Below are 15,109 nucleotides of genomic sequence, written 5' to 3'. Positions count from 1 at the left end.
AGGCTATTTGAACACGTGGCAAATTTAAAAGAGAAATTCCTTATGTAAAGGCTAGTTTGAGTTCTGTAATGACCACAAAAGCATTTATGAAGCCTTTTTAACACACATTCCACACACATAAACCTTAGATCTAGCCACACCACAACTTGCCAAAAACACGATTATCTCCAGAATCATGGCAATTTTTTTAGGACAATAACAAAATAATGACAATTCTCACAGCCAAGATTTGGCTTCTGAATATATTCTCAAACGAGATTTATTTTACACCTGAAAACAGAAAAGGATGGGGATTGGGGAACATTGGGAATGTATTCACAACTGTAGTTTACATTTTTTGGTGTAAGCTCAGAGAAACGTTAATACAGTCATAATAATTGCACTTCATAAATCTCCACTGTTGCCAGTATTTCCCCATGACAAAGCCCAGCTCTCTCTCCAGATAATAAATTCAATTTACCAGTGAAATTTGACTGACAAAGGAAATGCTAATTTAGGACCAGAGGACTGCTACACTGATCCAAAATTTTTTTTCTTCTTCAGTTCACTCGAGTCCCAAAAGGCATTAGACATCTCAGTAATTTAAGTGCAGCACATTCAAGGGAAACTCATAGTCATAATAAATATTTAAATGTTCTGAATCCTAAAGTCAATGAATGACCCGTGCTCAACTCATCTCAACCATGGGCTGAAACGTACTAGGAAAAAGCTGTGAATCTTGTCTCATCTCACATCACCCGAGAGGACAGGGCATGATTGTTTCACTTTGTTCTTGTTTTTCGGGGTATGGGGCACATCGGTGTACCCTGGACAGACTCACCTTTGGTCCCGGCTCACACTCCTTCAAAATGATAGGGCCCAATAGTGAAAGGGATATCCCACTTCTACCATACTTACTTATAAAAGTGAGGCAAGAGAGAAATAGCACTATAACGGAATGATGTAAAAAGCCCTCTCATAGGAAAAAGCTGATTCAGCCTCATTTTCAGATACCTAAACTAGGGTTTTCTTTGTTGGGGGCGGGGAGGGAGGGAGGGGGGAGGGAGGGGGGGGCAGAGGGGGAGTCTAGGGGACAAAAATAAACTAACACACACAAGAGGTCATAGTGGACAACCTCTCAATCATAACAATCTTCAATAGTGACATTTTTCTTTTCTTTTTTTTGCAACATTTTTTGTTTTCAAGATGTACTGCAGATTCCAGTGTTGGTTAGAGAAGAGAGCTCTCTGGCTAGGTTCTTATAGAACCAAAGCAGTGACTATGCCTTACACCAGGACATCAGAAACTGCATGTCAGCTCGAGGAGGAATAACAAAATAAACCAATAAAACCCAAATGAAACAATAAAAAGCATTGAGACACTTTCCCCCATAGCAGCCAATGCATTTAATATACCCACAAATCTAGAAAACAACAAAAATAGGTTCAAGTTTTCAAGTTTCTTAAATATATCATATCGAAACTACCCAATTCCAAACTCCAAAGTTAACAAGGGTTTTAAACTCCAAGCAGTGCAATTTATAGTATCAGTTATAACAACAATAATTACTAATATTGTAATATATTTTCCATTCAATATTGTGATTCTTGCACAGTATTGATTCCATGTTTTTCTTTTACCTTCTTAGTAGATTGTGTGTGTTTGTGTATGTTTGTGAATGTGTATGTTTGTGTATGCGTACTGGTGTGTATGCGTTTTTGTGTGCATGCGTGTTTATGCAAATGTATGTGTGTGTTTGTATGTGTGTGCGTATTTCTTTTGGAGTTTAGAAAGCAGCCCTACACCTTGGCCCTTTGGGTCCTTCTATGTGACTACCGCACCCCACTGGCTTTGTATTTGGATGGGGGAACAACAGAGGTGGCTGTATGCACTTCATATCAAGCTATGATTCTCACCAAAAAGTTTTGTCAACTTAACAACAAAACAAGAAATGAAAAAGACAACAAAAAAAAATCAAACACAAATTCCTGTTGGCAAACCAAACAACGGAACATCTGGAGAATCTTCTATCCGGGCAATAACCAAAACCACTGAAATCCCTTTTATCCCCTACTGATAAATAACCACTCTTGGCTGGGAGGGAGAAACCCCCCCAGCCTGTCATCCAACACAGGATCCAGTCTAACACCATCGCTTCCCTCCCTGGAGTCCCCGAGCTGCTTCAAGCAGTGCCAGTCTCAACAGACTTGTACATCCCCAGGAAATCAAGATCTTCTCTTCTGTCCCTCACCTTTGAGATTTCACATCATTAATTAATTATTGAGCCCTGGCACTTGCCCTCTCCTCCCCCGCTCTATCTGTAAACCGGGAGGCGGATGTGGGCATGCTGGTGGTCCAACAGCCGCGGCACCGACACAGTCTCGTAGCCTTTTCCCAGCATCTGCTCTTTGATGCAGGGCGGATGGATGTCGTTGACCAGGTACTCCAGAGACTGCAGGCTGCTGCTCAGCACCGACGTGTTGCACAGCTGGCTCTTACTGGGCAGGCTGCAGCACAGGCCTCCCCCGCTCCCGCTGTCTATGGCGGGGTAATGGTGATGGTGGTGGTGATGGTGGGGGTGGTGGTGGTGGGGGTAGCCCATCTCCCTGTGGCCCCCCGTAGCTGGCCCTCCTGTGGTGGTCCTCAGGAGCTCCTGGTGGGGGTTGTAACAGTCACTGTCAGGGGTGACCAGCACACTGTTCCAGGGCGGGGCAAAGTACTGGCCCACAGAGAAGTTGCCATGCATCCCCATGCAGTTCAGAGGGGAGGAGCTGACCTTGTCCAGGCAACCAGCGCCCCCTCCGCTGCCAACGCCCCCCGTCAGGTGGTAGGGTCTGGAGGACGACGACGACAACACCTGGGCCTGAGCCATAATCCCCCCTCCCCCCGGGGCACCACAGCTTTCAGGGGACTTACTGATGGCCCCTCCTCCCCCGCTGCCCCCGCTGTACATGCGAAGCACAGCCTGCTGCTGTTGTTGTTGTTGCGGCTGTTGTTTCTGCCACAGGATGTAGTCCATACTGTCCGAGTACACCCCGGCCTTCATGGCCTCGCCACTGTGGGCCGCCAGCGGCAGCCCCGCCCCTGTGTACACCAGGTTAGGCTGGGGCGCCATGCCGCCCACATAGCCGCCCCCTGAGGATGCGGAGGAGATCCCCATGACACCCCCCGCACCCTGCTTGGAGGGGCTGGGGTTGGTGGAGGGTGCGGTGGAGGAGGTGGCCCCCTGGCACACCTGCTGCAGAGCCTGGGCCTGGCAGTGCTGGTTTATCTGATAGATGATACTCTGGATGGAGGGAAGATTGGACTGGGAGAGGGGCTGGGCCAGGCCTCGCCCCCCTGTCACGGGGATCATAGAGCCGGCCACAGTGACGTTAGGGGGCACCGAGCGGGAGAGGGCAGGGGCTTCAGGGGGCTTCGAGGGCCCAGTGTGGTACAACATCTGGCCGTGGCCATTGGCTAAAGTGCTACTGCTAGGGGGTGGGTACGGTGCCACAGCTATTTGGGCTGAGGAGAGCTTAGTCCGTCTGCCTTCCAAGTTCTTGATGATGCCCTTAGTGGGGGCGAAGGGGGAGGAAGAGGAGGAGGAAGTGGCCTTGACAATGGCCAGGAGGCCTGTGTAGCCTCCAGTGTGGAGGTGTGGGTAGGGGCTGTAGCGCTGGCTACCTGTGGTGTCAAAGCCGTTCACAGTCCGGTTAAGGTGCTTGTGCTGGGGGACCCTGATGTTGGTGGGGAAGATCTTGATGGACAGCGGGCTGCTCTGCATCTTCTGGGCATAGGCATCCAGCTCAGCCACGCTGGGGTAGCGAGGAGAATGCATGGGAACCACCAGCTCACCTGTAAGACAAAGAGAGAGACTCATTTAATTTTCACCCCCTCCTGTGAAAGAATATCCATCGACGATCTTAAGAAATGTATATGAATTCTGTTAAATTAGTACTTTTTCAAATTAATTTGGACTCTCTTTAGCAGTGATTGGGTTAGCCTTGGATATTGGGGGAGTGGGGGGGGAGCATGGCACAGCTGAGATTTATAAGTAGTATCACTTACTGGGTCTTGCCCTTGGCCACGCAACTTCCTCAGTGATTCGACTACATGTAGCTGGGCTGATGAAAACCCTAACTAAAACCCCAATTAACCATCTGTAGGGAATTCTTAACCTGGTTTTGTGCTCAAACCCTGCGGTTACGAAACGCTAAGGAATGAACATGATAAAGCATAACTCAAAAATGTTTGGCTTTAAAATCTCTGAATTGTAATGTTTAGATCTAAGTTGTAGCATAGGGGAGTAACCACAGATTTAATTTGAACACATTAATATACAGTCATATACGTATGCATCTCTATGGGTGTAACACTAGCTAGATATTCTGCCTAGTACCAGAATTCCACTCTCATAACCAAGCTCATGTGTCACTCACAACTGAAAATGGTGGTTGTGGTATGCTACCTGAAGTACCTGCAGCCATTCCAACCCCCAAAATTCAATTCCACAATGTCTGAGTCCACTCACACAGAATACTTTTATTGGCCTTTACTCAGGTAGCAAGAGCTTAACCGACGTGAGTAGAGGTGGCAAGCAGCAAAATGTCCATCCGAAAAAGAAAAAAAAATGTGTCAGTGTTGGGGGGTGGGGTACCAAGGTGAGGGGCCATGGCGAGATTGGATTTAAACAACATTATTCAGGCAATGTCATGGCTACTTAACTACGTCCGACAAAAAGGGGTGTTGGGGAAAATAACTCAATTTACCGACGATAAATCAACTGCCACCAATGACTCGCTACCCCTTCAAACATGTCTTTTTTATGCAAAAGAGAACAAAAAAAGCACCAGAATTAGACGCCAAACAACCGTGCCAGTCAGTGAATGTCGTGGCAACCTGAGGAGCTTCGAGGGTAGGGGCTGTGTGAGCGGGAATCACTCCATTTCATTTCCTATCACAAAGTAATTTTAAAAAGAGACTCCACAGCCAAGCAGTCACATCTCTAATTTCTCCGCTCCCATTACTGATACCATGGGGAGTTCATTTCTACTATCCAATGGGCCTTCAAATGTGAAAATGATTCAATCTACAAGATCCATATCATAAAGGAAATAAATTGGGAGTTAAAAAGCGGGAGGGGGGGAGGGCATAGCATTCCTGTCTGTGAATTTTCCATGCCAAATGGAATACGCTTTTTAAGCGCAGTCCCTTTGCTCCGACTACAAGACAGGAGGAGCCTATTAAATACTGTATGTCAAAGTAAAACATATTGATGGTTCAAGACAAATATATTAGGCCTATACAGCACAACCTTTTCAATAGTCAACGACAGCAATAACAGACTCAAGCATCACAATTGGTCCTAAATAAGACAAGAGACAATGGATTACAAAAATACAATCCTATGTTTATGGCTGTAAATGAACTGATCACAATGTAATGGGTTGGAAGTGTCATACACACAGTGAACAAAACATTAAGAACACCTTCCTAATATGAAGTATGACTATCACCAAGCATGTATGAGTGTCCTGATAAGGACACTGTACATACGTATGAATGTCCTAATATAGACACCGTAGAGATTACAAGGACACTGTACATGTCCGAATATGGACTTGTACATGTCCGGACCATAGGCATCCAGATCAGTGGGAAGCAGGACCGAGGCTGCCTGACTGGGGCACAACTCTCCCAACCCAACCCTCCCTGGTGACAGCAGTGGTGGCACCACACTTTGATGTTCCCACAGGTAGGGGAAACTGACAGAAGTCTTATTTCATTTTCTCCAAAGAGAAAAAAACATGCTAATGGTACAGCTGCAGTTTTTTCTGATCTCCTTTACAACACGGGATAAAAAAAGAAAATAAATTGATCATTACATGGTTTAAATGAGGAGAGATACTCAGCTTTGGCATATCAAGGACCTGCGCCGCCCCTCGCACCCCCATCATTCCTCCTAATTACTGCCACATGAGGAAAAAAAGACAACAAAAAAACCTGCCAGAAACAGCCAGGAAATTCATTAAAGGGTGGCTAATTCCCAATCCTTCCCGGTGACCGAGTCCATATTTTCCACACCTGACTGCTGTGCCGTCTTTTTTCCTGCCACAGAAACCTGGACTCAGTCTATGAGACCAAGCTGGTCGCGGAGAAATGCCCTACTACTCCCTCCCTCCCTCCTCAGTCTCCCTCCATCTCTCCCCGGCTCGCCCGTTGTTTGTCAACAGGCAGAGCCTTTGGCAAACGAACTGGCATCAAAGGGTTTCACACTTCACAGGCCACAGGGATTAGAACCCATCTCAGCCCCACAAAGGCGGAGGAGTAGAAGAAGGAGGAGGAGTAGAAGGATGAGGAGGACAAGGAGGAGTAGAAGGACGAGGAGTAGACGGATGAGAAGGAGGAGTAGAAGGACGAGGAGGAGTAGAAGGACGAGGAGTAGACGGATGAGGAGGAGGTGTAGAAGAATGAGGAGTAGAAGGATGAGGAGGAGGAGGAGTAGAAGGACGGTGAAGAGGAGGAATAGAAGAACGAGGAGGAGAAGAACGGTGAGGAGGAGGAGTAGAAGAACGAGGAGGAGGAGGAGGAGTAGAAGAACAAGGAGGAGGAGGAGGATGAGGAGGAGTAGAAGAACGAGGAGGAGGATGAGGAGGAGTAGAAGAACGAGGAGGAGGATGAGGAGGAGTAGAAGAACGAGGAGGAGGAGGAGTAGAAGAATGAGGAGGAGGAGGAGTAGAAGAACAAGGAGGAGGAGGAGTAGAAGAACAAGGAGGAGGAGGAGTAGAAGAACGAGGATGAGGAAGAGTAGAAGAACGAGGACGAGGACGAGTAGAAGAACGAGGACGAGGACGAGTAGAAGAACGAGGACAAGGACGAGTAGAAGAACGAGGAGGAGGAGGATGAGGTAAATTAGTGTCTGTGCTCTTTCTAATTCTAGTTGCCTACAATAATTTATTTGTTGCAGTTTGTGACACACACAAGTCATTCTCCCTTTCTCCTCGGTTTCTCTGTTTCTCTCTCCCCCTCTCGTTTGTGCACACACTCGTACGCACGCACGCACGCACACAAACACAAACACAAACACACTTTGATGATGTTTGATGTGCATTGCCAGGATATCTTCATCGGTCTTCTCCCAGGAGGAGCAGTATGTCAGGATAAGTAAACTAAGGGCATGGAGGAGGAGAAAGGAGAGCGCCTGGCTGTGTTCAGGCCAGCTCTCACAGTGCTGAGCAGCAGTGTGCAGATGGTACTAGCTGATAAACACCCTCTGAGGCACCCTTCCACTGCATCCTCTCCCCTACCGCCTCCCCACAGGGCTAGGGGTTTCCTGCACACACACACCTCCAGCTGTGATTGTGTGTTTCACTTGCAATCACTGGAGCATGTTGCTATCTTATGCTTTGTGCTCTCTGCTGAAATGTAGGGCAGGGACGACAACAGGTGCCTGGGCGGGCGACATCCTCCAATGCCTCCTGGGCTAAATGCTTCACACTCGCTTCATTTCAACACGCGTCAGACCTGTATGGATGAATTACTTCCCCTGGGGATGGAAGAATACTATTTTTTCTCTTCTTCAGAACGAGGCATGAGTCGACGACCGGCACTCTCACGTGTACATCTGAAACAGCATCACTGAACAGAGAAAAAACTGGAAAGACCAACACGGCTTTATAGCAAAATGCTACAACTACCACTCTCCAAACCCTCAATTCAATGACTATCCAACCCCCATACCACAAGATTAAACTACCTGAAGTGAAGAGAAAAGTGGCGTTGCCGGGTGCAGCTAGTGGTGGTGAGAGCTGGGCTGGGCTCCCGCGACAGGGTGAGGAAATGGCAGGGAGGCAATTAATGGGCTGACCTTCGCCCTTAATCACCCAGTGCCTGGCACACAATGCCCATGTGTCAGAGCGGGCCATCTCTAAATGCCATCGCTCATTAGCGCCAAGCACCCGAGTAAGAGAGGCTATGTGTGTGTGTATGTTAGTGTATCTGCTTATGTAAAAAGGGCTTTAAAAATACATTTATTTGATTGATTGATGCACGTGTTGATTCATAACCCGCAGTCCCCATGGTTATATCCGCAGGGCGGGCGGGTTTAGGGTCATTAAATATTGTGTGGATGAAGGGCAGGTGGGTCGCGGGCAGGTTCAATAAAGAGAAAACAATACCTTTAAGAAATCCATAAATGTATAATTCTCATGCAATTTACACAAAACAAGAACACTTCCATGACATAGACTGACCAGGTGAATCCAGCTGAAAGTGATGATCCCGTATTGATGTCACTTGTTAAATTAACTTCAAATCAGTGTAGATGAAGGGGAAGAAGGAGAGGAGACAGGTTAATGAAGGATTCTTTTAGCCTTGAAACAATTGAGATTGGATTGTGTATGTGTGCCACTCAGAGGGGGAATGGGCAAGACAAAAATATGTCTGGTAGTAGGTGCCTGGCGCACCGGTTTGAGTGTGTCAAGAACTGCAACGCGGCTGGGTTTTTCACGCTCAACAGTTTCCTGTGTGTATCAAGAATGGTCCACCACCCAAAGCACATCCAGCCAACTTGACACAACTGTGGGAAGCATTGGAGTCAACATGGGCCAGCATCCCTGTGGAACCCTTTTGACACCTTGTAGAGTCCATGCCCAGACAAACTGAGGCTGTTCTGAGGGCAAAAGGGGGTGCAACTCAATATTAGGAAGGTGTTCCACAGGGTTGCTGGCCCATGTTGACTCCAATGCTGGCCCATGTTGACTCCAATGCTGGCCCATGTTGACTCCAAGGTGTATATCTAAAGGCTACTTTAAGGTTTTTCCTTTGTTATTTTAGGCTATCTGGCATTCGTGCTTAAGCCTAATCTTTAGGGCCTATAACTGTATGCTCGCCAAATAGCCTACACCCCAATCATCAAATGCTTTTGGGAGTGGGCAGAAAACGTTAACGTCAATCCACGAGGCAAAAAGGTTTAATTCAATAAGAGAAAAGCTGCGAAATGGAGAGTTGAAAATATAAGGCCAGAAAAGTAAAAGAAAATAAAGATTTGGTGAAGTTGTAAAAGAGCAGTGCTTATGTTACGTGTGATGATTGTGAGGCACTATACAAATTCAACAGTCACAAGACGGGGACTTCAAATAGGCCTATGGCACATCAGTGAACTGTTCAGATGGGTTAAATGGAAACTGAAATCTGAAAACTGACTGTAAGTCTATAACCTCTCACATAGCCTTAATATTACCTCATGCAGAAGTTAGCATTTCTTGCAGTAAAATGATACACCAAATGCAGGCTAAATCTTTTGTGGAGAAATATGATTTGTTTCTTTCAGCATCTTCAGAGAATGCGAATGCGCAGTTAGGTACACTACATGACCAAAAGTATGTGGACACATGGGCATTAATATGGAGTTGGTCCACTCTTTGACGATGAGGTCCACTGGGTATGAAACAGCAATAAAGAGAGAACTGGGAACATGATTAGACTGTAAAAAAAATCCCTCAAATTTGGTGCACTTCTTCCAAGTGAGGGGTCAAATTGTGTTGATCACAAGAAGCAGTGGCAGACTGAGTGAGCAGGAGAGCGTGGAGTTAGGTGAGTTGGAGGCGAAGGGAGGGATGGAGGGAGAGGGAAGAAAGATAGGAGAGGAGAAAATGAGAGAGATGGGGAGTCAGAGAGAGTGCAGTATGAAATTCAGAGCAGCATAAAACTGTCTGGCATTCTAATTAGTGGCTTAATTGAATATTCAAAGGAATAAGCCGGAAAGAACTGGCTGAAATCCTCTCCTTCCTTGCTTCCATTTATCAGAGCTCCAAACGTTCTAAAATCATGAGCAGGTTGGGGACATTTCTAGTTAGTATGAGAAGCCAACGGGTCACACATCAAATGAGAGTATCCAGTATTTTCTCACTCTCAGACACATTCATCTATCCCCTCTTTTATTCTACACCAACAAAGCCAAAGAAAATGTCCTTGTTTAAAAAAAGAGGGGAAAATACTTTGTGGTTGGGCTGTTTGCAATTATGTCTTCACAGAACGATGAACACATACCATGCATTAGCTTTAATCAAATCAAAAGAGGCTGTGAGGACGAGAGGGTTAGGGCAATTACAACAGAAGCTGATTTGTAGGTAGGTAGGTACAGTGAGGGACAAAAGTATTTGATCCCCTGCTGATTTTGTACGTTTGTCCACTGACAAAGAAATGATCAGTCTATAATTTTAATGGTAGGTTTATTTGAACAGTGAGAGACAGAATAACAACAACAAAAATCCAGAATAACACATGTCAAAAATGTTATACATTGATTTGCATTTTAATGAGGGAAATAAGTATTTTACCCCCTCTCAATCAGAAAGATTTCTGGCTCCCAGGTGTCTTTTATACAGGTAACGAGCTGAGATTAGGAGCACACTCTTAAAGGGAGTGCTCCTAATCTCAGTTTGTTACCTGTATAAAAGACACCTGTCCACGGAAGCAATCAATCAATCAGATTCCAAACTCTCCACCATGGCCAAGACCAAAGAGCTCTCCAAAGATGTCAGGGACAAGATTGTAGACCTACACAAGGCTGGAATGGGCTACAAGACCATCGCCAAGCAGCTTGGTGAGAAGGTGACAACAGTTGGTGCGATTATTCGCAAATGGAAGAAACACAAAATAACTGTCAATCTCCCTCGGCCTGGGGCTCCATGCAAGATCTCACCTCGTGGAGTTGCAATGATCATGAGAACGGTGAGGAATCAGCCCAGAACTACACATGAGGATCTTGTCAATGATCTCAAGGCAGCTGGGACCATAGTCACCAAGAAAACAATTGGTAACACACTACGCCGTGAAGGACTGAAATCCTGTAGCGCCCGCAAGGTCCCCCTGCTCAAGAAAGCACATATACAGGGCCGTCTGAAGTTTGCCAATGAACATCTGAATGATTCAGAGGAGAACTGGGTGAAAGTGTTGTGGTCAGATGAGACCAAAATCGAGCTCTTTGGCATCAACTCAACTCACCGTGTTTGGAGGAGGAGGAATGCTGCCTATGACCCCAAGAACACCATCCCCACCGTCAAACATGGGGGTGGAAACATTATGCTTTGGGGGTGTTTTTCTGCTAAGGGGACAGGACAACTTCACCGCATCAAAGGGACGATGGACGGGGCCATGTACCATCAAATCTTGGGTGAGAACCTCCTTCCCTCAGCCAGGGCATTGAAAATGGGTCGTGGATGGGGGTATTCCAGCATGACAATGACCCAAAACACACGGCCAAGGCAACAAAGGAGTGGCTCAAGAAGAAGCACATTAAGGTCCTGGAGTGGCCTAGCCAGTCTCCAGACCTTAATCCCATAGAAAATCTGTGGAGGGAGCTGAAGGATCGAGTTGCCAAACGTCAGCCTCGAAACCTTAATGACTTGGAGAAGATCTGCAAAGAGGAGTGGAACAAAATCCCTCCTGAGATGTGTGCAAACCTGGTGGCCAACTACAAGAAACGTCTGACCTCTGTGATTGCCAACAAGGATTTTGCCACCAAGTACTAAGTCATGTTTTGCAGAGGGGTCAAATACTTATTTCCCTCATTAAAATGCAAATCAATTGATAACATTTTTGAGATGCGTTTTTCTGGATTTTTTTGTTGTTATTCTGTCTCTCACTGTTCAAATAAACCTACCATTAAAATGATAGACTGATCATGTCTTTGTCAGTGGGCAAACGTACAAAATCAGCAGGGGATCAAATACTTTCCCCCCTCACTGTAGGTAGGTAGGGGGAGAGAGAGAAAGGTGAAAGAAAACACAGGGTCAGCCATAGTGCAACATCCACCAGGTTCACTGGCGGGAACCTGTTCTCCAGAGACGAGTCGCTGCTGTTAAATGTGCATGAGCTGTCAGCACCATTGAGGGCCACAGAGGACATTAGCCGCTGCAGCCCCAGCCCTGTCACCCTATAAACCACAATGCTTTTAGGCCAAGCCATGCTAATCTACTTTTTTCCATTTCCACCATGCTGCTGCATATTCAAATCTGTCCTCCCTCCCTCCCTCCCTCCGCAGAGCGAGCAAGCAACGCTTTGCCCTTTCCACCTCATTGTTATGGAGCTATTCAAGTTAATAATTAATGGCTAGAACGGCCTTCGAATCCCTCATGCCCGAATCACTTACTTTGGAAAAAGTTTAACTTGTTCAAATGTATTGCCATTCGGGAATGGACAGATTTGAAAAAGCATTGTTGCAAGGGGACACAATTGACCCGTGCCTATTGTTGGGTCCTAGGCTAGATAGAATCAGGGTCTGACACCCCCCCCCCCCTTGTTACCAACGCCAGACAAAAGCGGGGCTGTGAAAAGAAGCGCAGGCCGGGGGATGGGGTGGAGGGGGGAGCCAGAGGCGGCTTGCTCGCTGAACAATACCTGCCTTGTGCTAATGGAGGTGTCATCTGGCACATGGCTGATTAGTCAACGATTACAGGCCGGTCCTCGATTGCCGTGACAACTGCTGCAACGCACAATGGGACCTGATAGAGCCAGCTGTTAGGTCCTCTGCAATTAACCCCCCATCCCTGTCGTCTCCGGCGGTGCGCCACCTCTAATTGACTATTGGGCACACAAAGCAGGGGCTGTCGGCCAGACCCCTCCCCCCCTTCCTTGCCAGAGGTAAAAACAATAATAAGAGCTGTCCTACATACTCGGCCGCCAGTCAATCAAAAGTCTGGCTCCCCTGCAGGAGCTTCCGGAGGAGAGAGATGGAGAAAGAGTTGGAGAGTGAAAAAGCGGAATGGAGGAGCATGCGTGGGGGGGGGGGGGGTGACATGTTGAATATGCCCTCAGCCAGGGAAACTAATCAATTCAAGTGCATGTGGGGGGAAATGAGAGTCCTGCTGCTTTCTCTGCTCAGCATCAGGAAAAAGGAAAAACATTCCAGGTTCACTCATCTATCGCAGTTCATCACAAGGTTGATTATTATACTGAACAAAAATATAAACGCAACATGTAAAGTGTTGTTCCCATGTTTCATGAGCTGAAATAAAAGATCAAAGAAACGTTCCATACACACAAAAAGCTTATTTCTCTTAAATGTTGTGCACAAATTTGTTTATATCCCTGTTATTGAGCATTTCTCCTTTGCCAAGATAATCCATCCACCTGACAGGTGTGGTATATCAAGAAGCTGATTAAACAGCATGATCATTACACAGGTGCACCTTGTGCTGGGGACAATAAAAGGCCACTAAAATGTGCAGTTTTGTCACACAACACAATGCCACAGATGTCTCAAGTTTTGAAGGGAGTGTGCAATTGACATGCTGACTGCAGGAATGTCCACCAGAGCTGTTGCCTGAGAATTGAATGTTCATTTCTCTACCATAAACTGCCTCCAAAGTCGTTTTAGAGAATTTGTCAGTACGTCCAACCGGCCTCACAACTGCAGACCACGTGTAACCACGCCAGCCCAAGACCTCCACATCTGGCTTCTTCACCTGCGGGATCGTCTGAGACCAGCCACACAGACAGCTGATTTAACTGAGGAGTATTTCTGCTGTAATAAACCCATTTTGTGGGGAAAACTAATTCTAATTGATTGGGCCTGGCTCCCCAGTGGGTGGGCCTGGCTCCCAAGTGGGTGGGACGTTGCCCTCCCAGGCCCACGCATGGCTGCACCCCTGCCCAGTCATGTGAAATCCATAGGGCCTAATGGATTTTAAAAAAATTGACTGATTTCCTTATATGAACTGTAACTCAGTAAAATTGTTGAAATTGTTGCATGTTGCGTTTATATATTTTTGTTCAGTATATTATTCTTATATATTTTAAGGGGTAGATCAGCTTTAATATTGCAGATAGATTGTGGCTTCTATCAATGTAATTGTCTGCATCATTTCCAATCCCCCTTATATACAGTACAAGTCAAAAGTTTGGACACACCTACTCACTCATTCAAGGGTTTATTTTTATTTTTACTACTTTCTACATTGTAGAATAATAGTGAAGACATCAAAACTATGAAATAACACATATGGAATCATGTAGTAACCAGAAAAGTGTTAAACAAATCCAAATAGATTTTATATTTGAAATTCTTCAAATAGCCACCCTTTGCCTTGATGACAGCTTTGCACACTCTTGGCATTCTCTCAACCAGCTTCACCTGGAATGCTTTTCCAACGGTCTTGAAGGAGTTCCCACACATGCTGAGCACTTGTTGGCTGCTTTTCCTTCACTATGCGGTCCAACTCATCCCAAAAACATCTCAATTGTGTTGAGGTCGGGGGATTGTGGAGGCCAGGTCATCTGATGCAGCACTCCATCACTCTCCTTCTTGGTAAAATAGCCCTTACACAGCCTGGAGGTGTGTTGAGTCATCGTCCTGTTGAAAAACAAATGATAGTCCCACTAAGCCCAAACCAGGTGGGATGACGTATCGCTGCAGAATGCTGTGGTAGCCATGCTGGTTAAGTGTGCCTTGAATTCTAAATAAATCACAGACAATGTCACCAGCAAAGTACCCCCACACCATAACACCTCCATGCTTTACAGTGGGAAATACACATGCGGAGATAATCCGTTCACCCACACCGCGTCTCACAAAGTCACGGCGGTTGGAACCAAAAATCTCCAATTTGGACTCCAGACCAAAGGACAAATTTCCACCGGTCTAATGTCCATTGCTCGTGTTTCTTGGCCCAAGCAAGTCTCTTCTTATTATTGGTGTCCTTTAGTAGTGGTTTCTTTGCAGCAATTCGACCATGAAGGCCTGATTCAAACAGTCTCCTCTGATCAGTTGATGTTGAGATGTGTCTTACTTGAACTCTGTGAAGCATTTATTTGGGCTGCAATTTCTGAGGCTGGTAACTCTAATAAACTTATCCTCTGCAGCAGAGGTAACTCTGGGTCTTCCATTCCAGTGGCGGTCCTCATGAGAGCCAGTTTCATCATAGCACTTGATGATTTTTGCGACTGCACTTGAAGAAACTTTCAAAGTTCTTGAAATGTTCCGTATTGACTGACCTTCATGTCTTAAAGTAATGGACTGTCATTTCTCTTTGCTTATTTGAGCTGTTCTTGCCATAATATGTACTTGGTCTTTTACCAAATAGGGCTGTCTTCTGTATACCCCCCTACCTTGTCACAATACAACTGATTGGCTCAAACGCATTAA

The 15,109-nt window shown here is 46.1% G+C and overlaps 1 protein-coding gene across 1 annotated transcript in view; it reads right to left on the bottom strand.

The window, feature by feature from the left end:
• Positions 1-1,071: 1,071 nt before the first annotated feature.
• The window catches only part of LOC311141530 (protein FAM222A-like), a 78,477-nt gene continuing 64,439 nt past the window's right edge, over positions 1,072-15,109 (bottom strand). Inside the window, exon 3 of the mRNA XM_084176890.1 lies at positions 1,072-3,816. Coding sequence (XP_084033016.1) covers positions 2,294-3,816 — 1,523 coding nt within the window. The 3' untranslated portion in view covers positions 1,072-2,293. The remainder of the gene's footprint in view (positions 3,817-15,109) is intronic.

Source organism: Coregonus lavaretus (assembly GCF_964263955.1).
Source record: "Coregonus lavaretus genome assembly, chromosome: 14".
Classification (NCBI taxonomy): domain Eukaryota; kingdom Metazoa; phylum Chordata; class Actinopteri; order Salmoniformes; family Salmonidae; genus Coregonus; species Coregonus lavaretus.
The sequence above is the reverse complement of the archived record's forward strand: the minus strand, read 5'-3'. Positions and strand labels throughout refer to the sequence as shown.